We start from the raw sequence: 23,133 nt of genomic DNA, 5'->3' as shown, positions 1-23,133 counted from the left end.
CGCCACAACCAATCCTTCCGCGGGCTGCCCCTGAACGACGGGGCCGCTGCGTGCCGATACCCAATTACCCGGATGGACTTCAAAGCCGGCCACCACGTCACCCAATAGGAGCCAGGGAAATCAGACGTTGTTAATTGAGACTGCACCTGCTGAGAATTAAACAGCCAATTAGAGGCTTCGCGGAATCCTGCCCGCCCACCTCTAGTCCAATTACCGAGGAAGCTTCAACGTCCCCTAATCTGGGGGAAAAAAATCAGCGCTCCTGAGTCTGGGACCAAGGTGCGAGGGCGTGGGATCACGCATGCTTGTCACCGTTCGCAAAAAATTAGTGCCTTTGTACAAAGCTAGTGTCACCGCCACCCCAGTTACCGTGGGGAGAGCAGCCTCCTGACCGGCGATGGCGATGCTCCGCCACTTTTCCTCTGTGATCTTTTGCCTTGATTGGTCCTAATACTGTGGAAGGGACTCAGGAGGCATGGAAAACTTTTTTTTTTTTTTTTTTTTTTTAAACATGAAACAGGCTCGGTAGAGATGGAGAGGTTGAGGGGAAAGAGGTGCTCGGAGTGAACAGACGATGAAGACGGCCACGGCAGCTGGGGAGATGGAGAGGGACCCGAGTTGGAGCGCCCCGTGGTAAGGGAGCTACGGGTAGTGCGGGCGTCAGGGGCTCGCCCTTACCTAGGGATCGAGGGGAGCCTGTTGGCGACCGGAGCAAAGGCACAGCTGGGGGCCCCGTTCTGTGCAGCGCGGCAAAGGGGGTGGGCTTTCCCAGGCGGCGGTTTCCTTGGGGAGAGGGCATTCTAGGCGCTGTTCCGGACCGTGGACCGTTAAGGACGGTTGGGCCCTGCTACCGCCGTCGGGCGGTCTGGGAGTCTCGCGAGCCGGACCCCGCACTCCCCCGGGCTCACCCGGGGACGCGGGGCTGGACGCTCCTCGTAACGTGGAGGTCTTTGGCACTATCTTTTGTCGCTCTGGCTCACGATGAGCACTCGGTGCGTGTTGAAGGAGCGCCAGACGGTATCTTTGGTCAAGTAGAGCGATGCCTTTGGGCCTCAGGTTTTCGCTTTGTATTAATTTTAAAAATGTACATTTTGAGTAAGTAATACACATTCTACAAAATTCATAGACTTTAACGGTTATTACGGTGAATAAGGTCTCTCTTCCCTCAGGAGGCAACCAGTTTTACCACATTCTTGTATTTTTTTTTTCCCACAAGATTCTCTCTCTCTATTGTTTTTTTAAGATTTTATTTATTTATTTGACAGAGATCACAAGTAGGCAGAGAGGCGGCGGGGAGACGGGGTGGGCGCGAAGCAGGCTCCCAAGCAGGGAGCCCAATGCGGGGCTCTACCCCAGGACCTTGGGACCATGAACTGTTGAGTGGAAGGCAGAGGCTTTAACCCCCTCAACCACCTAGGCGCCCCCACAAGATATTCTATAGTAAACATGCACATATATTCATATATATATATATATTTTTTCTCAGTTGATAATTTATTATCGGTACTGTTCTTGCCATTATATAGCCTAGATAGCTTACCAGCACAGCATATGTATGTGCTTCATAGTTTCACAGTAAGACTGAGGGATGTATTCAGATATGTTTAACCAGGGGTGCCTGGGTGGCTCAGCGGGTTAAAGCCTCTTCCTTCGCTCAGGTCATGATCCCAGGGTCCTGGGATGAGCCCCACATCAGGCTCTCTGCTCGGCGCGGAGCCTGCTTCCCTTCCTCTCTCTCTGCCTGTCTCTCTGCCTACTGGTGATCTCTGTCTGTCAAATAAATAAATCTTTTTTTAAAGGCATATTTAACCAGTCCTTTCACATTAAATTGATACTCAAGTATACTTCATCTGGCTGATGTTTATCTGTATAATAAATCCTAAGCCTAGCTTGTGTTCTCAGACTTCCGTCCTCACACTCCTGGCCCAAAGCCTTCCAGTTTGGCAATTCCGGAGCCACAATGCAGCACTCTGCCTGCCCTCCAGAAGAAAAACTTTGCCATGTGGGGCTACCAAGAAACCCCAAATGATTATCTTCTGCACGCCACTTGACTGTACTGCAATTATACAGCCTATGTGGGCACTAATGCCCTGTCTGGCACAGCCTGAGCGCAGACCTCCTGAACGACACCTAGAAAGCTGGCCCCAAACTGAACACATCGGACACGTAATGGCCTTAGGTCGTCATCTCTTCCCAACCTTGCTTTTCAGGCTTCAGAACCTAGACCTTATCTCCAATTACTGCCCAGAGGTGAACGTGATGCAGAAATAAGAACTCCTCCTTCCCCAAGGCAAGAAACCTTGTGGTTGGCATGTTGTCCAAGGTTCAGTGTAGGAGAAACCTGCATGCTCAATGAGGCCCCGCCCATGATTGAGGGCTGCCTTGGGCACAAACACACATTATGACCCTAAGCCTGAGTCCCCTATTCAAGTAACGCCTCTCATTGGCTGGAACAAGAGCCCTCATACGGGGCTTGCCATGTCCATAGGCCCCCAGGCCTAACCAGAGGGTGGGTATTACATTTGTCTGTACCCAGTGTTCTGCTCTAGAATCGCTCAATTGGGGGGACACATGATGCAGAGAACCAGGACTCCTCCCTTCCCACAGAATGACCCCAATCTCTTAGGAGCTGGGCAAGTCACCAGAGAGGGAGACTCTTCCACGCCCCATGATTCCACCCCTACATTAAACGACCATCGTGAATACAACACTCCTATGTCTTTTTACTTTGCTTATGGTGGTATTTTTGCTAGGCAAATATTTTTATGTATTTGAATTTATCACTATTTTTAAATAACTTCTGTTTTCCTATAATATTTAGAAAAGCCTTCTACCAAGATTATTAAGAAATTCTCCAGTGTTTTAAAAAAATACTTTAATCGTATCTTTTTTTGTATGTAAATATTCTCCTGGAATTTATTTTGGTGTAAAAGTGTGAATAGATTACCAACTTAGCTTTGTTTTATTCATCTCTACTTATTGAATGAACCCGTATTTCCTCCTTTTTTTTTTTTTTTTAATTCTACCTTTATAAGACCCAAATTGCCATATGTATTCAAGTCTGTTTCTGGATTTTTTGTGTTCTATCGATCTCTTTTCAATTCTAGTACCATACTGGTTTTTTAAAATTAATGTACATTATATATTTTCTCATCCAAATTTTAAAAATTGATGTATAATATACATATAGAAAAGTGCACAGATGAAAAGAATACATTTTTTAAAAGATTTTTATTTATGGCAGAGAGAGATAGCGAGAGGGAACACCAGCATGGGGGACCTGGAGAAGGAGGAGCCCAATATGGGGCTCCATTCCAGGATGCTGGGATCATGACCCGAGCAGAAGGCAGACTCTTGACAGCTGAGCCACCCAGGCACCCTGAAAAGAAAACATCTTGATGAATTTTCAAAAAAGTAACACATTTGTGTAACCAACACCAGATCAAGAAACAGAACATTACCACTCAAAGCCACCCTTGTGTTCCTTCTCAGTCAGTACTCCCCTCAAGGGAGTAGTGGGCTCTTTTGATTTCTAATAGCACAAACTAGTTTTGCCTCTTTTTGTTTTCTGTATAAAGAGAATCAAACAATATGTACTTATTTATGTCTAGATTCTTTTGTTTGGCATTATTTTTGTGAGATTCAGTATTGTTGTGTGTAGTTTTAGTCCATTCATTCTCATTACTGTGTAGTATATTGCGAGAATATACCCCAAGGTACTTTGTGATTGTACTGTTAATTTTATTTTGATTGGAACCACATATTGTTAGTTTACCCAAGGGAGAATTGTATTTGTCATCCAGAATCTTCCTACATACCCATCTAAGCCATTGGTGTTCTGTCAGCAGCATTTTAAAGTATTTGTCATATAGACTTTACATATTTCTTGTTAAGATTATTCCTCAGTATTTGACTGCCTTGATTGCAGTAGCCACGTTTACTTTTTACAGTCCTACTTTTTAAAAGGTAAACCAGTAGTTCAGACCTAAGCAAGAATAACCATTGTTGCTATAAAAAGTACAGGCCTGCTTTATGGACCCATTATCTTCTAGTTCCAATAGAGGTGGTAGGCAAAAAGGATATGAAGTGGAAGTCCAAAAACGAGGATTACAAATTAACCACAGGAGGAATTTCTTAATCAGAAAAGCAGAAAACCAGGTGTAATCCCTTTCCACAGAAATTTTTTGAAGGAGTGTTGACTTCTAATTAACTTTTAATTGGCTGAACAGAGAGGTTGGCAGTAGAAGGTACAGGTTTAGGTGAGAGGATTTCAAACTCTCAAATCCTATTTGGGATTTGTCATCTCATGCACCCCTCCAAGAGCCCGAGTCAGGATTGAAAGATTGTGTTATGAGGCTGGGATTGAATGAATTGCAATTTCTGTGTCCTTACTTTCAGTTTTGAAGAGTCTGTCCTCTTCCCTTGAAGGGTGCAGGAGTAGGTGATACCAGTTAACATAAGGTCTGGGTTTTCCAGAGCATTCAGTGAGCATGTGTTTCCATTCAATAAGCTAAGCAGGAAAGTGGACCTTAGCTAGAAGGCTGGGCAGTGAGAGGTTCTCAAAGGCAGTAGCCTGGTTCCAGAGCCTTTCCTGCTTAAAGAGTTCCCTTCTTGGACAACAGACAAGTAATCCAGGCATACAATATTCAGCCAGCTGGGTTTTTAGAAAACAGCATTCATTTCTCCCTTTGTCTGTTGTAGGAGTTACCCCATCCTCCCCCATGACTCAAGGCTCTGCATCTGAAACCAGTAACCCAGAGGGCGGGCCTAAGTATCCCCAATTATGCTGTGCTGCTTTTTAGTCTTTAGAGCAGATGGATGAATTGTGGCAGGTGTCCTCTACTCCTCTGGTCTCCACCACTCAGCTCTATGTCTTCCTACTTAATTCTCCTTACAGAGCAATTTGGAGGAAGAGGACTCAGGAGTCCCTGATATCAAATGCTCTCCATCCTGAATCACCACCACACTCTCTGGGCAAAATTCCCTCCCCACCCCGAACTCTCCTGCCTCCCACTGAGAGCTGGAAGCTGGTGGGAGGAGGGGAACAAAGGAGAGGAGAAGCTGCCCTGACCTGTGCTAACATCCATTCTGTGCCATAGTCCTTCCCAGCCTTTCTCCTTGCCTATGATGGACCCTAGAGAGTATAGGCTTGTCCTCAGCCTTCCCTGCCCCTGCTTCTGATGGCAGAGCTTCTTCACCTGCCTTCCATGGAGCCTGTGATGGTTTCAGGGTGACTGAGGACAATCTAGAAGCATTTTTTTCATAGCTCACTCCAGGCATTCTCAGAGGGGTCTGTGATTCCAAAAAAGCTGTGGATCATTGCCTTGCAGGGCTTTCATCATTGAATCCGGGATCCAGCATAGCATAGGAAATAGAGAAATTGGAATGTGTCAGGGACCAAAATGGGGAGTGCCCAAATGCTGCCCGAGTATTTAGGGGCCCAAGTTTCTCTCCGCTTAGGTGAGACCATGTCTGAAATGGAAGAGAGGAGAGTGGGAGAATGAGGTAATCTCAGGAAGGTTCTGTCAAGCAGGGGTGGGCAGAAGGTAGACCTTCTGGTTATTCTACCATACTAGAAATTACCGAGCAGCCTCTCTATAACCTAAGAGGTTTTTGACATTAGAACCCAGAAAAGGAGGAAGTCTGAAAACTCCAAATTTTGAGAGGCTCTGTTGCTGGCACCCAGAATTTCAGTTCAGACCATTTGATCCATGGAATTTCTGCCCCTTTCTGCCAGTCCCTGAAGCAGAGGCAGCAAGGACATTTGGAGAGGGAACTGAGAAGAAAGGGTAACAACCAACCAAACAACCCCCAGCTTCTTGAGTCAGGCACCTTAGTTCCTGAAGGCAGGGGAGGACCAACAGCTGGCTGTGTCCCCCTAAGGGACTTGTTCTGAGTGGTGGGGTGGAAGAGGAGCCAGGTCAGACCCTTCCATGGAGAGGCCCTGGGGAGGGGTCAAAGGAGCAGGCAACGACTAAAGCAGCATACTTAATGGGAAGCATTTGGGTTTTGATTCCCGACAACCCCGAGTTCAAAACCAGCTGCCTCACTAACTAGTGTGTGTCCTTGAGCAAGTTCCCTCAATTTGTTTGACCTTGCGAAGAGCCTCTGTTGGGTTGCTCCCACTATGTGGTCCTTAGTAACATCCCCGCACATACACACACCACTAGCACGTGTCCCTAGTTGCATTTACATGCTTCTACACACACACACACACACACACACACACACACACACACCCTGTGCAGTCACACCTGGGCTGAGGGCAGCCTCCCCAGGCAGGTAAGATAAGGAACTGGCTTGCCCTGGGTTCAATAAAATATAGTATCAAAATGTTATGGTATCTCTGGGTTCTTTGCTTTTTCAATGTAATACGAGACCATCTGAAATTACATGGGTGACTCACATTCTTTTGCCTTTGGGCAGTGCTGTTGTAGAGACTGTGGGACCCGGGGAGCTGCATTGTCTGCTCTAGGGCACGTCATCTGTTCCCCACTGCTTCTGGGGGCTTTCCAGAGATTTGTCTGCACAGCAATGCTGCTTCTGCCCTCTTCTGCATTGCAGAGTGGGCAACTAGAGTGAGGACCTCTAGTACTAGACCTCCAAGTCCCAACCTACTAACCTGTGCATGGAAGATTTTGGAGGGGAAAGGGCTGTGCCAGGGAAACCTTTCCGGTGCCTTACAAACTGGAGAGGGGCAGTTGCTAGGATGTGAGAGAATTGGGTTGGGGTTTGGGGGAATGAGGTTGGAAGCTCAGGGATACCGTTTTCTCAAGATTGTTGGATTTTCCAGCCTCACTCCCCAGCCTGCTGGGTTCTTACCTCTGGTCCACTCTCATATCCTCATTGGGCCCCACTAAAGAGCTTGCGTGCTGGTCAAGTCTGGCTGCCTCCTGGAGGGCACCTGCTCCCCTCTCGGTCAGGGACAGTTTGAGCTGGGAATCTTCTAATTAGTGGAGTCTCCTCGAAGCAAGGACGCGAGCAGAAGGAATTGCTAGGAGGCTCATGATGCTTGCATATTGTGGGGTGGTTGGGGGCTCTTGAGGGCAGAGGGGAGCTAAGGACACTGAGCAGATGCTGCTGCAGAGAGAGGCTCCCTAGGGCCACATGACTCCCCACTTCTGTCTCTCCTCCCTGCCCCTCCTCTCCCTTCACTCCTCCCCTTCTGATGATGCTGGTGCTGCTGCCTCTCGAATCTCTCCTTTTCTCTGGTTCTGCCTTGCTTTCTCTTTGAAGCACACTCAGAGGCAGTCAGCAGCTCCTCCCACCCCTCCTCTGTACCTGGGATCTCTGTTCAGTAGTGACCTCTATTCAGAGACAGCTTCCCACTGGGGCTGCACTAAACAGGAAAACAAGGGGCACCTGCAGAAAGGTAGTGGAAATTAACTAGGCAGCCAGAACCTGCTGCTGCCTCTTTCCTCTGCTTTTCACTACAGTGTGTGGTGCCTCTTCCTGCCTCTTTTCTCCAAGCCTGGTCCTGCTGGGTTCTGGGACTCTCTCCTAGCACAACTGCAGATCCTTGCTTTCGTTGGGCATTTTCTAGGAGTTCCCTTTATACTTTTCCTCCAGGGAACCAGGGATCTGTGATTGGGAGATCATGATTAGGAGACCTCAATAAGAATGAGAAAGAAGTGAAGGAGCTGGGTGTCCTAGGCTGGTATTTTTGCAGCAGCTCTCTTGGAAGGTGGAGGACCTCTCCTTCTCCAGCTGCACAGATGCAGAGGACAGGGAAAGGGCTGAAACTGAAATAGATAGGAGTCTCTACAGAACATCTCTGGGCCTCCTTCTGTGTCAAGCCTGTATATCAGGCAAGCCCATTGGGATACATGCTCAGTGGGCAGGCAGAAAGGGTAGGAAGGGAGAGATTTGCTAACAATGAAGGGGGAAAAAGAGTGAAATAAAACTCCCGATATCACACTTCATTTAGGCTGCAACTGTCATGGCCATTTGGCAGCAAGTTTAATGATGTGACAGATGGGACAGGTATTGGAGGCTCATGCAGACATAGCGCCAATGTGTAGTGTGACCTCCCCCCACCCCCACCACCGCTATCGCACATTCACATCTTCCTACCCTAAGGTCCTTGGCCCTAGTTCCTTGTGCCTGGGGAGGGGACAGAGCAGAAAAAAAGAGGGAGACTGCCTGGTTGAGGAGCAGAAACACTGAGAAGGAAGCGGCACTTCCCAGCCCCACCTCTGCAATAATCTTATAGCTGTGGTTGGCAGCTGGTAGTGATTGTTAAAGGGCATAAGTGCGAGCAAGTAGACTGGAGCCTTGGGGATGTTTCCTGCTTTGTTGGGGGAAGAGTGGTTGGGGAGGGCTGGGCTGACTGCGGATCTGTATCTTCTGCTCCCTGGGACCCTCAAACTGCAAAAGCAGGGGGAGGCAGACCATCCTTAGCTAGTGGCACGAGGCAGGCGAGTGTTGGACTAGCTTCTGGTCCAAGGAGCCTTGGTTTTCTTCCGTTCTGGTATCTTGGCTGGAATTCCACCATGGAAGGAAAGGTCAGAAGAGCTTGGCAGTGACCCGGTTACCCCCAGAGTTCTTATCCCCAGAGGGCCGAGGGGCCACAAAGTCGAAGTTCATGTGATGTTTGACCCGGCCTTTGCCCTTGCTCCAGAGGGCAATGAGGCCAAAGCAGAGGGTTACGGAGGTGAGGAAGGGAAGGAAGCCCACTGCCAGCACCATAGCGACCCCCCTGCTGTCTAGGAAGAAGGGCCCTGGGATAGCTGGCATGGTGATATTGGGGTCAGAGAGGGTGCCGTTTGGCGGTTCCACTTGGATTACTTCTAGCCAGGTCTTCAGGGAGTCATTCCCAGCAACATTGCTGACCACGCAGATGTAGGCTCCCCTGTCCTGTAGCTGCACTGAGCGGATCTCCAGCGTCCCATCCTCTAGGACCCTCACTCTCCCAGCCCTTCCCAGCCAAGCCCCCTGTGGCCTCATCCAGGAGACAGTTGGGGCTGGGTCTCCATCTCCGGAGCACGAGAAAACGGCATGCCCCCCCTCCTCTGCCATGACCCATCGCGGCCCGGACTTTCGGATCAGGGCTGGTTGGCAGGTGAAGTGCCCTGGAGGTAGGATGTCTGAAAACTCCCTCAGGCTCTTCCCCTGCACATGCCGGGGGCCTGCACAGGCTGGGGGCGACGCGCCAAAGTCCAGGCGGCGGCGGAGCCGTAGCAGCCAGAGGAGGCGACAGTCACAGGTCAGGGGGTTGCCGGACAGCCTCAGGGTGACCAGTTTGTCTGGAGCAGGGAAGGCTGTCTCCTCTAGGGTCTGAAGAGCGTTATCTGCCACATCCAGGAGGTGGAAGGCGGTCAGGCCATGGAAGGCATGGGCGGCGATGGAGGTGAGGCATGCGCCAGACATGCGGAGCTCCTGGAGCCGCACCAGAGGACTGAGCCTTCGGGCTGGGATGGCTGAGATGGGGTTCTGAGATAGATCCAGGACCCTGAGGAAGCTCAGGTGATGGAGCGCTTGGAAGGGCACGGAGCTCAGATTGCAGCGGGTGATGGCCAGGTTGCTAAGATTGAGCCCTGCCAGGCTCCCAGGCTCCAGGGCTTCTAGAGATGGCCAGTGGTGGATCTCCAGCTCCTTGAGCTGCCCCAGGCCCCGGAGTGCCCCGGCTGGCAGCCTCCCGATGTCCAGTTCTCGAAGCCTGAGGGCCACCAGTGTCGGGAGGCGGGCCAGGGCTGGGCCGGGCACTGTGCTGAGGTTACAGCGCTCCAGTGTGAGGGTGCTCAGCTTGGTCAGCCCTGCAAAAGCTCCTGGAGCCACAAACACCAGGTGGTTGTCCCCCACCTCCAGCTGCTGAAGGCTGCCCAGCTCCCCAAAGGCTCCGTCAAGGAATAGGACAATCTGGTTGAGGCGAAGGTCCAGCAGCCTGAGGGCTGGTAGGCCTGAGAAGCTCCCAGGCCCCATGATTCGTAGCCGATTGCCCTGCAGCCTCAGGGTGAGTAGGCTTTGGAGGCCATGGAAGGCTCCGGGTTCCAGGCTGGACAGCTGGTTGTAGCTGAGGTCCAGCTCCCGGAGCAGGCCCAGGCGGGAGAGCATGCCACGCTGAAGTCCCCACAGGCGATTCCCACTCAGGTCCAGGAGCTCAGTGTCCAGTGGGAGTCCTCCAGGCACAGCTTCCAGTCGCCGATGGGCACAAAACACTGCCCGGGGCTGTGAGGCGCAGTCACAGACAGCAGGGCACCCACCGCAGCTCCCTCCAGGCAGAAGGAACAGGAACAGGAGAGGGGGCCAAGGGGGCCAGGCTCGCTTTCGAGCTGTGGCCATGGCCATACCCTCTTCAGTCCTGGAATAGATGATGATATGGCCCTTTATGGAAAGTGACTTCAGGTGATGGTGACCCCAGCCTTCCCTGGGCCTCCTTAGAGGAGAGAGAGATGGAGCTATCTGTCTCAGCATTGCCAGCGAGTAGGGTGGAGACCCGGGAAGCACCACCGGTGGACCACTTCCTTGGGTACCTCCTGGGCCTCCTCTTCAGAGAATCTCTATTTTCCTCCTGCCCCTAGCCCTGGACACCAGGCCAAGTGCTTACTGGCTCATGGAACCTTAGTTGAGCCTGACTCCAGTGGGGAAAGTTTCCTGTGGATGGGACAGGAAACAAGGAAGTAACTCTGAGTCTTCCTGTATTGGGTTTTTCCTGTATCTGTGAGATCCAGGAATACCTCTGGTCCCTTCTCCCTGATACTTGTTCTCCCCAAGCCCTGCCCTCCCACTCTCTGCTGACCCTTGTTCTCCCGTGTTATCTGCCCCAGCTTTTCCCCCCTAGCTCAGGGGGAATCACATCCTTGGATTAAGATTGGAGTGAGGTCCTCACCTTGACTGAGTCCTCCAAGGCTGGGAAACCTGCTCAGCTCTGTTCCCCCAGGCTGCACTTATTGCCCCTCTGCCCTTCTCCAGTCTGGCCTGGGGCCCTGAATGAGCAAGATCTAATCTCCCTGAAATGCCCGTGTGGACAACAGCCAAGCTGCACCTCAGCCACAATATAGGTTGCAGGGGCACTTGAGTCCCTCACAAGAACCCTAAGGGTGATCCCCTAGTGGCTGACACTGGGGTATGTGAGGGACCCAAGGGATGCCCAAGTTTTGAGGTCGTTGCTTGGTCCTTAGTCTCAGGCTTCTCTTCTATTCCTCCTTGATGGTGTTTTGATTTAGTCCAAGGTGTTAATCTGAGGGAGCTCTCTTGTCCCCTTTGGGCTCAGCTGTCCAAGTGATACACAGGAGACAAGTGTGAGCCAGGGATGCATAGACAGGTGAGAGACAGCACCCGGCCCGTTGCTGTGGGTGGGGAGTGTGCGAGCCCTTGGCTGGCACAGCGATTGCTTGGGGAGGCCGTGTGCAGAGCCTGTGGACTGCAAGTGAGTTTTCTGGGAACCGAGGGCCTCGGCAGAATCATGATGATGGTGGGCAGAATGGCCACCAGGGAGTGATCAAGGTGCTAGAGGAGAAGGGGCTGGTAGATGGTGAACTCACCCTCAGCTTCCCCTGTTCAATGTCAACAGGGCATTGAACAAGGGAGGGGAGGTATTGGAATTGGCAAGTGAGGGCTAAAGAGATGGGACTAGAGACAAGTGATGCTCCCTGGATGTCAGGCTGCCTGGGTTTCTTTCTAGCTGCAGATCCAGATGGCCTTTGGGGCTTCAGGCTGTCTGGGCCCTGCAGGGTCAGTTTTCTCCCACACGTCCCATTTTCTCCCATGTGGAACTTAGAAGAGGCAGTTTAAGAGATGGTAGGACTTCTTCCCATTCGGGGGGGATCACATCCCTGGATCCTGATTGAAATGAGGCTTCACAGCCCCCCCTTTAGAAGGGCTGTTCTGGTGGCGCTCCTGCTGTGGTAGTGGGAAACTGAAGATCAGAGAGGCAGAGGGAGGCAGGACACTGTCCCCAGGCTTGGGATGAGAGGTAAGTGCATGGGGCAGGCCAGGGATGCTTCTCAGTCTCCTCTTGTCCCCAGCCCAACCTAGCAGGTATTTCTGGCATGGGACAGATGTGTCCCAGTGTCCCTCATTGTCCCTGTGCCTGTTCTGGGAAGTCCACCCGACAGCTAGCTCTTTATCACAACTGCTGCAGTTCCTGCTCATCCTTTTTGCTGTGCATTCAGCAAAAGTGCAGTGAAGCATGTAACCCAGCTTCCCTTCCTCCTACTCCTGTGAGTTTCCTCTTGGTCCCCAAAGCCTGCTGGGCCAGGGGCTGGGGGATCTGGGGACAACCCCTTTTCTTTATTTTTAAGGTGGCTAATTTAATCACAAACTTCCCTTGCCAGTCTCCATGGCTACAGGACTGGCTTCCAGCCACTTTTGCAGGAAGAAATGGGTGTCAGAACCACTTATTTCTCGAAATGGGGTGGGGTCTGGGGCAGCATCTCTTCAGGGAACAGGAAAATTTCTTCTTGCGTCTATGTGGCAGTCCAGAAACACATCTGAACCTGGATTATCCCTTTTAAAGCAGACCTGACCGAGGTGTGGGGACCTGCATGGGGAGAGGGCTCTTGGTGGAAAGACTTCTGGAATTTCCACACTGAAATGTGGGAAAAATCCATCCCAGAGGTAGAGGAAGCACTGGGGAGATGGACGGAGGTCTCCTTAGAGTCCTTCCCCACAGGGGCCTCTGGGACATTTTAGTTTTCCCATTGAAGTCCAGCGGGGCCAAGATCAATGGCTGACCAGAGCCAGGAGGGGAAGGGGGGGGCTGGGGACAGCTGGTGGGGAGGGACAAGAGGGGCACAAACCCTCCAGCCTGACAGGCATGTTGGTCTAGCCATGTCTCTGAGAACGCTATAGAGAAGGGCAGCTGCAGCCTTGGGACAAGGGGTGGGGTCACTTACCGGAGAAGCTGGAGGGCAGCATCAAGTTGGACATTGCATCTATCTGGGGCTGGGGGCCGTCCCATTCAAGCTGCACCCCAGGGCCGGGGTGGGGGCTGGCTGTACCTCTGGGTATGTCTCACTCCTCGCCGCCTGCCACCCGCTGCCCGCCCGCCTGCCTGCCCACTGTGGCTGCTGTCGCTGCTGCGGCCGCTGCTGCCAAGACCGAGGTAGAGAAAAGAGCCAGAAAGCATTTCTCCTTTTTTTTTTTTTTTCTCCTCTCTCTCTTTTTAAACCAGGCGAGAATGAGTCTGCAGCAACCCTGTTGGTGCAAAATAAATAAATAAAGCAACCAGGGAGGGCTGCAGCAAGCGCCACTACAGGAAGGTGAAGGGGTGGGGAGCGCATAGGGAGACTTTGGGGTCCAGGAGGGGTCAGGAGGTAGAGGCAGCCAGCAACTCGAAAAGGTCTCTTGTGGACATCCTGACTCCCCCCTGGGGAGCTCTGGGGCCCAGAACCCTCCTCAGGGTTGTCTTTTAGTCTCCCAGATGCAGGGAGAGTCTGTGCAGCCTCTCAGTCTTAATGTCCCCCAGGGGTAGCATTTTGTGGGGAAAGTTCTCAGTCCGGAACATCTCCCATGGGGCTTAGTTTGAGACTCCTTCGGTGGGGGTTCCTGAGCAGCAGCTCTCAGGCCTCCCTTGAGGGCTGTGCAGAGTGGGGGCTGCAGTCCTCCTGATGTTCATGGGTTGCTGGGTTAGAAACCTGGGTCTCCACACAGGAATGAGACAGGAGAGCAGCTTGTCTGTAATCGGATTTAAGAACCCCTGCCCCTGTCCCTGCCACACATACCTATGGGCTTTAAAGTCATTTTATGAAGAATAGCACAAGTTGGGGTTTATGTTTAGCTGACTAAACCCCTCCCCTGAGAGGAACACAACACCCCCACATCACTGGCTGTTTATCCCTCAGAGGAGGGCTCACAGTGATTTGTAAAGCCAAGAGAAGTTCTGTGGCATGATCACAACTAGACACACAGGTGTCTGTCCTGTTCCCTGGTCTCCCCTCTGCTGGAGTTGGGGTGAAATGACGTCTATTTCCTTTCCACACAATGAAGGATGACTCTTCCAGGGGTTCTTCTGTGGGCATCTGACTGACCAGTATCCAATCATCTCTTCTTCTTTGGGGTTTCTTATGCTGACAACTGGGGCTGGGATTGAGTTTGGGCCACCCCAGGTCTAAGGTTTGTGGACTGGTAAACCATGAGAATGTTCTAGGGTCCCTCAGGATTGGGACTCTTTCCCTGAGACCACTAATTACCTCTGAGCTGTAACCTCGAGGAAATCATGTTAGGTTAAATGTGTCTGCAGAGGTAGAGGTAGAGAATTGCAGTTTGAGTTTGTGAGTGTATGTTTTCTTGTATGTGGATGTGTGTGTCTCCTCAGATTTGTGCTGACGCCTGAAGTCTATTTCTAAAGTGCACAGAAGTGGTTTGAGTTTTAACTATCTGTGATGTTCTTGGCCTCCAATTGTATCCTATCCCTGTACCCAAATGCCATAAAGAAATTATCCCAGCCCCTTACCCCCATTCCATCCGTATTCTCCACATATCCCGGTTTTTTTGTTGTTGTTGTTTTTTGTTTTTTAGTTTTTAAAGACCCTGGGAAAAGGGCAGGGTGCCCAACCATTTCCTTGCTGAGCTAAGAGACAGGGGGAAACAGAAAATCTAAAGATTTGGATTCATGTTATGTACAGGTTCTCATCAGTCTCTGAGCTTGACATATTTCACCAGCCAAAGCCCACGGGGAAATGGAATGAGGTATTTTAAAGTCCTATTCTTAGCTTCTGAGCCCAGAGGTGAGTTCTATTCATCCAGGGTGTCCTGGATCTGCCTAGTGTCCTGAGGACACCATGGTCCTTCTGGAGGTCCTTATGTGCCACCCAAGGCCTCTCAGAAGCTGGGGGTGAAGGGTCATGGGAAAGGAGACACAACAAAGCTGAGGCTGGAGATGGTGTTCCTTCATCGCCACCCTCTGGCTCTTGGCCCACTGCCAGGCAAGCCTTTGGGGGAAAACCAGTCTCAGCAACTGCACACCCCTCAAGAACAGGCAGGGACCACCCTCCGGGGGCATAGGTAAGAAAAATGTGAAGGTGGGATGAGATCCGGGAGGAAGGCCAATAGGCTGTAGGGAAGGGAAAGGAGTCCCTCCTCCAGGTCACTCGGACAGGCCTTCAGGTGACTCAATTTCAGTGCTGAAGAGTTCCTTGTAGAGTGGAGGAAAAGCAGCTTGGACCACAATGGGGTGGAGGTGCTGGAAGGTCTGCAACTTTTCCACGTGCTGGCTACACAGGCTCCGAAGTTTCCCCTTGGGTGGCAGCTGGAGATGGGTTAACAGGGGAGGAGGGTCAATACTCTGACCTTCTCCCCAGAGCAAAGATGTTCTCTCCTCCCTGGGCTAGGGCAGCCTGCCTTGCTTTCCCCCTCTGCACTTGGCACTGGAAGAGGGACTTGGTAAGAGTTCATCACAGGGGGGTTATGTTCAGGAAACCGGAGGCAAGCAAGGGCTGCTGCGGGACAGGTGCGTGTTTTCTGAGTGAACCGCCCCCATTACATTCCTGCTATTCCTAAAATGAACCCTGGTGAGTACTCTAATTCGCACTATCTGCTCTTAGAAGAGTGATGCCCTGCAGCTCTGTTGTAGTCCATCACATGCCCCTGGGACCTTACTTGATGCTGTTCTCCTCACCTGGAATACCTTTCTGATTCTTCTTTGCTTGGCTAAACTTCCTCACTTTCAAGTGTCCCCTCCTCTGGGAATATTTCCCTAACCTGGATGAGGTGCCTTTCCTTTGGGCTTCCCTCTGTGTAGTAGCACTTAAACCCATTTTAGGAAAACGGTCTAATTTGTTTGCCTTCCCACCCTAGCTAGGTTTAATTTCCTTAGGTAGGGTCTCTCCTTGTCTCCCTCTCTCCGTCTCCCTCTCTGTATCCTCTGTTCCTGTCATAATGCTTGGCACATGACAAATGCTCAATACCTCTCTGAATTATAAATGGTTCCCAACACCACCAGTACCAGTACTCAGCCAGAGGGGAACAAAAGAGGCCCAGAGACCCATGAGGAGACACAGGCAGGGAGACCTCACTGGAGAAAGGCTGAAAAAACCATTCAACCTCTGCAGCCTCCGCTCACTAGCTGCTGCCTCTTCCCCCCACTTAGTTTCCTAGGAAAGGGGCAGTCAGAGAAGACCAGGCACAGAGATCTCTTGATATCTCGTGGATTCATAGTCTTCTCATTTCTGCTGGTTTAGTCTGAGTTTGTCCAGACTGCCATAGTAGCTTCATCTGCCATCCATTCACTAACTGTTGAGAACCTACTCAACTAGGCACTGTGATGGGCTATGGTGATATGTCACTGGATAAAATAAAGTATAATAAAATAAAATATCTAGCTTTATTAAATGCGTATTCTAATGAAGGATCCAAAAAACAAATATATAATAAGTTTGAGAATTTCTTTAAAAACAGTACTGCCGGGTGAGGGGTGGAGGGCTTTTTGCCTCAGGCGGTCAGGGAAAACCTCTCCAGAATGAAGAGATGGAGCCATTTGGAAGACTGGGGAAGAACTTTCCGGGCAGCGGGAACAGCAGATACAAAAGCCCTGAGATGCACGTGTGTGTGATGTGCTGAAGGAATGGCAAGGAAGCCAGAGCTGCTGAACAGGTGACTGAGGGGTCGGTGGGAGGAGAGGAGGTGAGAAAAGAAGTCGGGGTCATACCATGCATGAGGCCAGTGAGCCGTGACAGACTCTCGGATTGCCTCTCAGCAGGATGGGTGGCTACAGCAGGACTGAAACCTGTGCTAAATGGCTCTCCTGCAGGATGGCCTAGCGAGGCCTGGGGGGCCTAACAGGCCACAAGAGAACACTTGGGGGTTAAGTGTGATGGTGGAGGGTTTGTATTCTGAAGGTGAAGCCAACCAGAACTGCTTTCCAGCTGCGCGCCCAGGCTCTAGTCTCTCCTTCCAATCCGGCCGACCGGACTTTTTACTAGCTAGGGTGGGAAGGCAAACAAATTAGACCGTTTTCCTAAAATGGGTTTAAGAGCTACTACACAGAGGGAAGCCCAAAGGAAAGGCACCTCATCCAGGTTAGGGAAATATTCCCAGAGGAGGGGACACTTGAAAGTGAGGAAGTTTAGCCAAGCAAAGAAGAATCAGAAAGGTATTCCAGGTGAGGAGACCGGAAGTTCTTTCGGACTTAGAATGTTGTGTAAGTCATCTCTATCCTCAGCACCTAGCACTCATTGTGCCTGGCACATAGCAAGGGCCCATTGCTAGAACGATTACATAAATTGTTCCTCTACGCGGGTTCCAAATTAAATTGCCTAAATAATAGCTCTGATGATATCAGAGCTCTCCAGATATCGGAGCTCTCCATTGCCTGGAAATAAAGCCTTCGTTCTTTAATATGGCACTGGAAGTCCTCTCTGACTTGCTACCTGACCCAATTTCAAGACTGTCTTCTGTTACTTCCCTGCCCTCATCAATGCCAGCTCTCAATCTTACATGTTAGAATGTACCACAGCTATTCCCCATATATGTGCTATTTTACCTCCTTATTTTTGCCAATGGTTCCCACAGCCTGGAATGCTTGCCCCACCCCCATGAATGTCTGTTAAAATCTGACATACTTCATTGCCAACCTTAAATGCCACCTTCCTAGGAAGCGTTTATGACCCACTCCTTTTACCCCGAATTATTTTTAATTCCTGTTTTATGCTGTAATAACATTCCCCCACTATCTCTTATCGAAGTAACCTATGAGTGGTACGGGGATATGGTAGCCGAGCACTGGGATTAAATCTTACATTTATTACTTACCAATCGTGCAAACTTGGACTAGTTGCTTAAGTCTCTTCATCACTAAAAGGAGGTTTTAATACCTGTACTGTTGACTAAGCTGCCCTGAGGATGACTGCACGTCTGGGACAGCAGCATCTTGTTAGTTGCATTACTATTGTATCACATACCGTAGGCTACTCTATATTAGAGTCACTGGTATACGAGCCTCTTTGTACTAGACCAGAAACACTCGGTGAGGGCAAGGACGGCCTCTTGGGATCTTTCCATTCCACAGTGCCTTACACAAACAGGTGCTGGGTGAGTGTGGGCTATATTAAGCCAAATTATTTCCTGGCAGTCCCTCCCGATTCCAGGTTCTCTTAACCTTCTGTCTCTATGCACATGGAAGCGACATCTCATCCCCTTGGTTCCCGAGCTGCTGCAAGCTCTCTTAACACAACATGGCACTCAAGGGTTTCCTACCCCCAACCTTGGAGCCTGGCCCTTGCCAGTCCTGGGGGCCCTGCTCCTGCACTGGACCTGACCTCCTCCACCTCAGGGACTGCTCTTACCTTAGCCAGAATGCCTTGGCGGTGAGTCTTGTAGAGATGGTGATGAAAAGCCAGCTCCAGGTTGTGCTGTAGCTGCTCTACTTTCCTTTTCTCTTGCAGCCCTGGCCGGTCTGAAGGAGGGCATGGGACCAGAGTGAGAACAAGAAAGAACACGGACGTTAACGGCCCCCAGAAGGGTGTATCAGTTTGGACATCTGTGCTGGATAGTGGCCTTCTCAGCTGAATGTGTACGCACGTGCATGTGCATCCTGGTTTGGTCATGAGAAGCTCTGGAGCCTGGGGCTTGGCTAGCTGTCTACAAGGAAAGCTGGGGAGAGATGAAATGGATAAGGACATCCAGTCTCCTGGGGAGCCTGGGTGGCTCAGTCAGTTAAGCATCTGCCTTCGGCTCAAGTCATAATCCAAGGTCCTGGGACCTGGCCACGCATCTGTCTCCCTGCTCAGTGGGGAGCCTGGTTCTCTCTCTCCCTCTGCCTCTCCCCCTGCTCCTTCTCTCTCTCTTGTCTTCTCTCTCTCAAATAAAATCCTTAAAAAAAGTAAAGACATTGAATCTCCTGACTCCAAGCAGCCTTCTCCCTGGTACCCTGATATTTCACATAGCCCATTCAATGCTCGGATTCCACTATGGGGGGAAAAATGAGAGGGGGCCCTGTCTGAAGTGGCCCTGCTGAAGCCTCCTAGGCCAGCACTAGGGCCTCTGCAGCCATCTGGGGCAAATTTCAACAGACAAACCACCTTTTGCCCTGGCTCCATAAAACGGCCAGAAGTCATCTTTTAAGTCTTTATCTCTAGTTCGAAGGATGTGTCTAGGTCTCTACCCATTGGCAGAGTCAGACAACAGTTAATTTTGATGGGCAAACTCAGGTTAGTAGCTCGACCCACTTCTCTTGAGTTCTCCAAATTCTTAGCCTTCCCCGGCTCAGCCCAGCCTGCTCTGTTCCGGGGGGTGGGCCCCCGAGTCCTGCCATGACAGCGCACGGTCCTCAACCCAGCTTACACAGAGCAGTGATCCCCACGCACATGGCAATCACCTGCGGGAGGCTATAAAAAATCCTGGTGTTCTGGCTATTCCCCAGATCAATGACCTCAGAGTCTCTGGGAGTGGAGCCCAGGGAAGAATCACTTTTTTAAAATCTCCAGGTCATTCCAGTGTATGGCCTCACTGAACTGAGTGACATGAGAGCTCAGGAGCAGAGGAAACTCTCCCTGGGAAGCGGCACCCTTCCTCTCACAGCTCCCCGGCTCCCCACTTCTCCAAGTCCACCTTGGAGGGTGTTTCCCTCCCTGAGGCGCCTCTGAAATCTGCTCTCTGCTCTTTAAAGCCATTTCCCAGATTTAACCGCATTTGAAGGTCCAGGCCCTTCAGCATCTCTCACTCCAGCCACCTGCATGTCCCTCAGGCAAGCCCAGCGACACTCACTGGCATTGATGAGCACTAGCGCTGTGTAGAGAGCGATCTCGTCCTCAGAAAAGCGCAAGGAGCTCAGGGAGCGGGAGAAGTCGAAGATGGAGCTGATGAGCTCACTGCAGCCTGAGAGAGGGAAAAACTAAAGGATAAGCAAGGTAGATGAGGCAACTGCGCCCGAGGACACCCGCCCTCTTGGTGTTGGGAGCAGGGGGAGTGATTTGCCCTGAAAAGAGGGAGCCTGGGTCTTGAAGCTTTAGATGGACTTGCCATCCAATTCTGGTCTCTCTCATTTCCCCCTGCCCCTCACCCAAGGCTCGGAACAGCTCCATGCCACCGTATTTGCCTTCGAAAAAGACCGTGTGGTTGTCAGCGTTGTAGGCCCGGCACATCCTGACCAGCACCACTTCCATTGCTCCTGGAGAGGCGGGGGACAGGCGAGCAGGAGTCAGGTGGAGCCAGGGAGCTGGCTAGGTGCCCCTCCAGTGTCCTGCTTTCCCTAAGCCACCTCCCTCTGCTCAGCCCCACCCCACTGCATGCTCGCTCCCCCTCCCTCCAGGCCTGCCCCCAGTCTCCGGGCACCTGCTTTGAGAAGCACAATCTGGTCATTCTGGCAGAGCTCCATAAAGCCTGAGAGCCTCTTAGCGAACTCCACCACGTACTGAATGGCCTCGGTGAGGCGGTGGGCACAGCGTTCCCACATCTCCCACATGGACTGCAAGGAAGGAGGAGGGTCCCACTGTAGCCTCGTTTATGACCCTGTCACCCTCCCACGCCCTTGGGAGCCCAGACTGATAAACTGCCGTCGTGAGGTTCAGAACTCCCACACTCTCCACTCTGGCATTTTCAGCCCATTCTCAGCACAGATGCACACTCGGGGTCAACTCCTGTCATTTGGTCCCACTCACTGAGCACCCACCAGCCACTGGCACCAAGTTAGCTGTTGTGGGGAAATGAAACAAAAATCTGAGATGCAGCTTTGCCCTCAAAGGGTTTGTGTTTTGTTGAGGTGAGAAGCACACACTGACCCCTCTCCCCGTAAAGACCTATAGAGCAGGAAAAACAATGCCCAATGAGTGTTTTTTAGAACAGGTGTGATAGGCAAGAGCATAAACTTTGGAGCCCAGTGGATCTCAGTATGCCTGTGGCTCTGCTACTTTATGACCTGCGGTAAGTCTGTTGACTTCCCCAAGCTCAGTTTCCCAGTCTGTTAAATACAGAAATAAATGCCAGCCTCGTAGGTTGCTGTGGTGAGGGTGGAGGATCATTTCTGGGAAGCGTGCATTTAGCAAAGTGCCCGGCAGAGAAGGGGTGTTTAACAAATGGGAATCAGGGTTCTGTCTACTGCTATCACACAGAGGGGACGGGAAAGGAGAGTGTACTGAGGGCTGTACACACCAAGGTCTGGTTGCTGGCAGAGGTAGGATGAAGTCCAGGCAAAACATCAATAGGAGAAAAGGAAAACTTATCTATCTGCTACACATAGACGCGTAAGCACACACACACCCCAGACTTAAAAGCAGGTACATACTTGTGTCTGTCTGCTTCGCCCCAGCCCACTTGCATGTGCAGGTAGCTATTTCTTACCCTCCCCCCAGCCCCTCCCACATGGTCTCCTGGCCTCACCTTCGTCTGGTAGCCGGCCACCTCCTCCCGGGAGAAGATGTTAGGGCGCTGCCGTAGCAGGTCCTCTAGCCGCAGCTGACATGTCTCTCGGTAGGACTTACAAACGTTCTGCACCAGGTGCTCTGGGGACAGAGGAAGGCACAGGCTTCTTCTCAGCCAGCTGCGACCCTACCCATACTCTTTGGATATGCCCTTGGCTTATCCTTGGCCTGGCCCACCCCTGTTCTACCTCCCACCCCTAGGCCCCTCAGCTCCCTGGGGCTCATGTTTGGTGTACACAGGGTGCTGACTAGAGCCCTTCTCTTGGAAGCCCCTCCCTCATCATCCCTAACCCTCTCCGCCACCCCATTGCTCACCAGTCTCTGTCAGGGAGGCATAAGGCCCCTCTGGGGCGCTGTGGAAACTGAGGCTGCAGTAGCTGTCCGGGCCCTGTCCTGGTTCCTCAAGCCCAGGATGCCCGGCATCCTCAAAACGAAGTCCACATCTGTCAGGGCTCAGCTGGCTGCCTGTGCTGTAGAAGCCCTTGCCAGTCTCAGCCTTGCCCCGCTCAGGGCTGTATTCCAGGTGGTATGAAGCCCCGTCAGGCCCGGCCTTGGCCAAGCTGCTGGGGTAGGAAGACTCGGAGCCCGGGGCTCTCAGGAGGCCAGGGGGGCAGGCCGCGGCCTCAGGCAGGTCAGGTGAGGAGCCCTGGGGCAGCTGCCCATCAGGGAGCCCTATAGGGCAGGCGAGGGGGTCGGCCTCCTGACCCCCCGCTGGGGGGGTCTTGGCCACCTGTCCCCGCTGCTGCTGTTGCTGCCGCTGAAGTTGTTTCTGCACCTCGGCGTGCAGGCTGTCCCTCTGCTTCTTGGACATGCGGCCGAACTTGACAGCTGAAAGAGGTCGGGGATCAGGAGTTTTCAAGGCAGGAGCTCAGGGTACAGGACAGCATCGACAGGCATTTTGATCATTACAGAATTCACTTGCTGTTCCCTGAATAGCTGGCTCCAAGCAGAGCTTCTCCAGTGTGGCCTAAGAACCTCCCCTGGGGACCCCCACTTTTGCTTGAGAGCCCTTCCACCTCTTGCAGGTGTTTGCCGCGGGCTATGTCCAGCCCAGTCTCCCAAGCAAACTCTCCCAGCTGGAAACCAGCCTCTGCTGGTAGCAGAATTCAAGCAGCAAGTCTGGACTGAGGAGTCTGACCTCCTGATGTCGGGGCTGGGGGTGGTCGAGTTGGGTGTCTCGAGCTGTATTGGGGTCACCTCGCCTGTCTAGGAGGGTCGGAGGAAGAGGAGAGCTGAGAACACAGGTCTCCCTGTGGTCAGGCCTGCAGGCTCCCTGGTGACCTAGATACTCACCACAGCCCAACCCAGGCTCCGCGGCTTGTTTCTGAACATCCTCTTCTGCTCTCTCTTTCCTGCCTTTTCGCTACCCCCCACACCCCTCCCAGGTGTGGGGGCACAGCCCCTCGCCCCGCCTGCCCCTTTGCACCCCTGCGTGTTTCCTTTCACTTTGTTATTTTGGGCGCTGAAAAGTGCTGACAGCCTCTTTCTGGCTCCTCCTCACCTCATGCCTCCCCCAACCCCACCCTGGGTTCCCTCTGTGGTGGTGATGGGGGGCTGCACTGAGGTGGTGGGCAAGGGCTGAGGAGAAAGGCCTCAGGAACTGCAGCCCTTACCCTCATGCCTTCCAGGTGGTTCTCAGGCTGACTCTGGCTCCAGTCTTTAGCCACTGTCCCGTGTCCTAGCAAGGGGATGGGGGTCTGGGGGGATGGTGCTAGCTCCGGAGTGTGGAAGCTGGATGGTAACTGGGCCACAGGCAAAGGAAGTAAGGCGAATCCATCCCAGAAAGAAGGAAATGAGGAGCCTGGGGCATTGGGGGAAAATGCAGCTGCAGAGAGGG

At 52.0% G+C, this 23,133-nt stretch overlaps 2 protein-coding genes and 1 long non-coding RNA gene across 4 annotated transcripts in view; 1 reads left to right on the top strand and 2 right to left on the bottom strand.

The window, feature by feature from the left end:
* Positions 1–132: 132 nt before the first annotated feature.
* On the top strand, positions 133–18,765 carry LOC309842028. The gene is made up of 3 exons (XR_014299455.1): positions 133–279; positions 521–633; positions 18,324–18,765. It is a non-coding gene; the product is annotated as an uncharacterized lncRNA (long non-coding RNA).
* LINGO4 (leucine rich repeat and Ig domain containing 4) lies at positions 8,403–12,993 on the bottom strand. Its single transcript, XM_082685828.1, has 2 exons — positions 12,837–12,993; positions 8,403–10,300 (listed from the first exon to the last, which is right to left on the bottom strand). Exons 1-2 carry the CDS (start codon positions 12,899–12,901, stop codon positions 8,506–8,508), a joined length of 1,860 nt encoding a protein of 619 aa, XP_082541954.1. The 5' UTR covers positions 12,902–12,993; the 3' UTR covers positions 8,403–8,505.
* The window catches only part of RORC (RAR related orphan receptor C), a 24,030-nt gene continuing 13,965 nt past the window's right edge, over positions 13,069–23,133 (bottom strand). For both annotated transcript variants that reach the window (XM_082685832.1, XM_082685833.1), the window contains 7 exons: positions 21,612–22,124; positions 21,256–21,377; positions 20,212–20,344; positions 19,940–20,047; positions 19,645–19,755; positions 18,225–18,334; positions 13,069–15,190 (listed from right to left, as the gene is read on the bottom strand). In XM_082685832.1, the coding sequence (XP_082541958.1) occupies positions 15,029–15,190; positions 18,225–18,334; positions 19,645–19,755; positions 19,940–20,047; positions 20,212–20,344; positions 21,256–21,377; positions 21,612–22,124 (1,259 nt within the window). In that variant the 3' untranslated portion in view covers positions 13,069–15,028. The remainder of the gene's footprint in view (positions 15,191–18,224; positions 18,335–19,644; positions 19,756–19,939; positions 20,048–20,211; positions 20,345–21,255; positions 21,378–21,611; positions 22,125–23,133) is intronic.

The sequence above is a fragment of the Mustela nivalis genome (assembly GCF_964662115.1).
Source record: "Mustela nivalis genome assembly, chromosome: 10".
NCBI lineage: Eukaryota > Metazoa > Chordata > Mammalia > Carnivora > Mustelidae > Mustela > Mustela nivalis.
The sequence above is the reverse complement of the archived record's forward strand: the minus strand, read 5'-3'. Positions and strand labels throughout refer to the sequence as shown.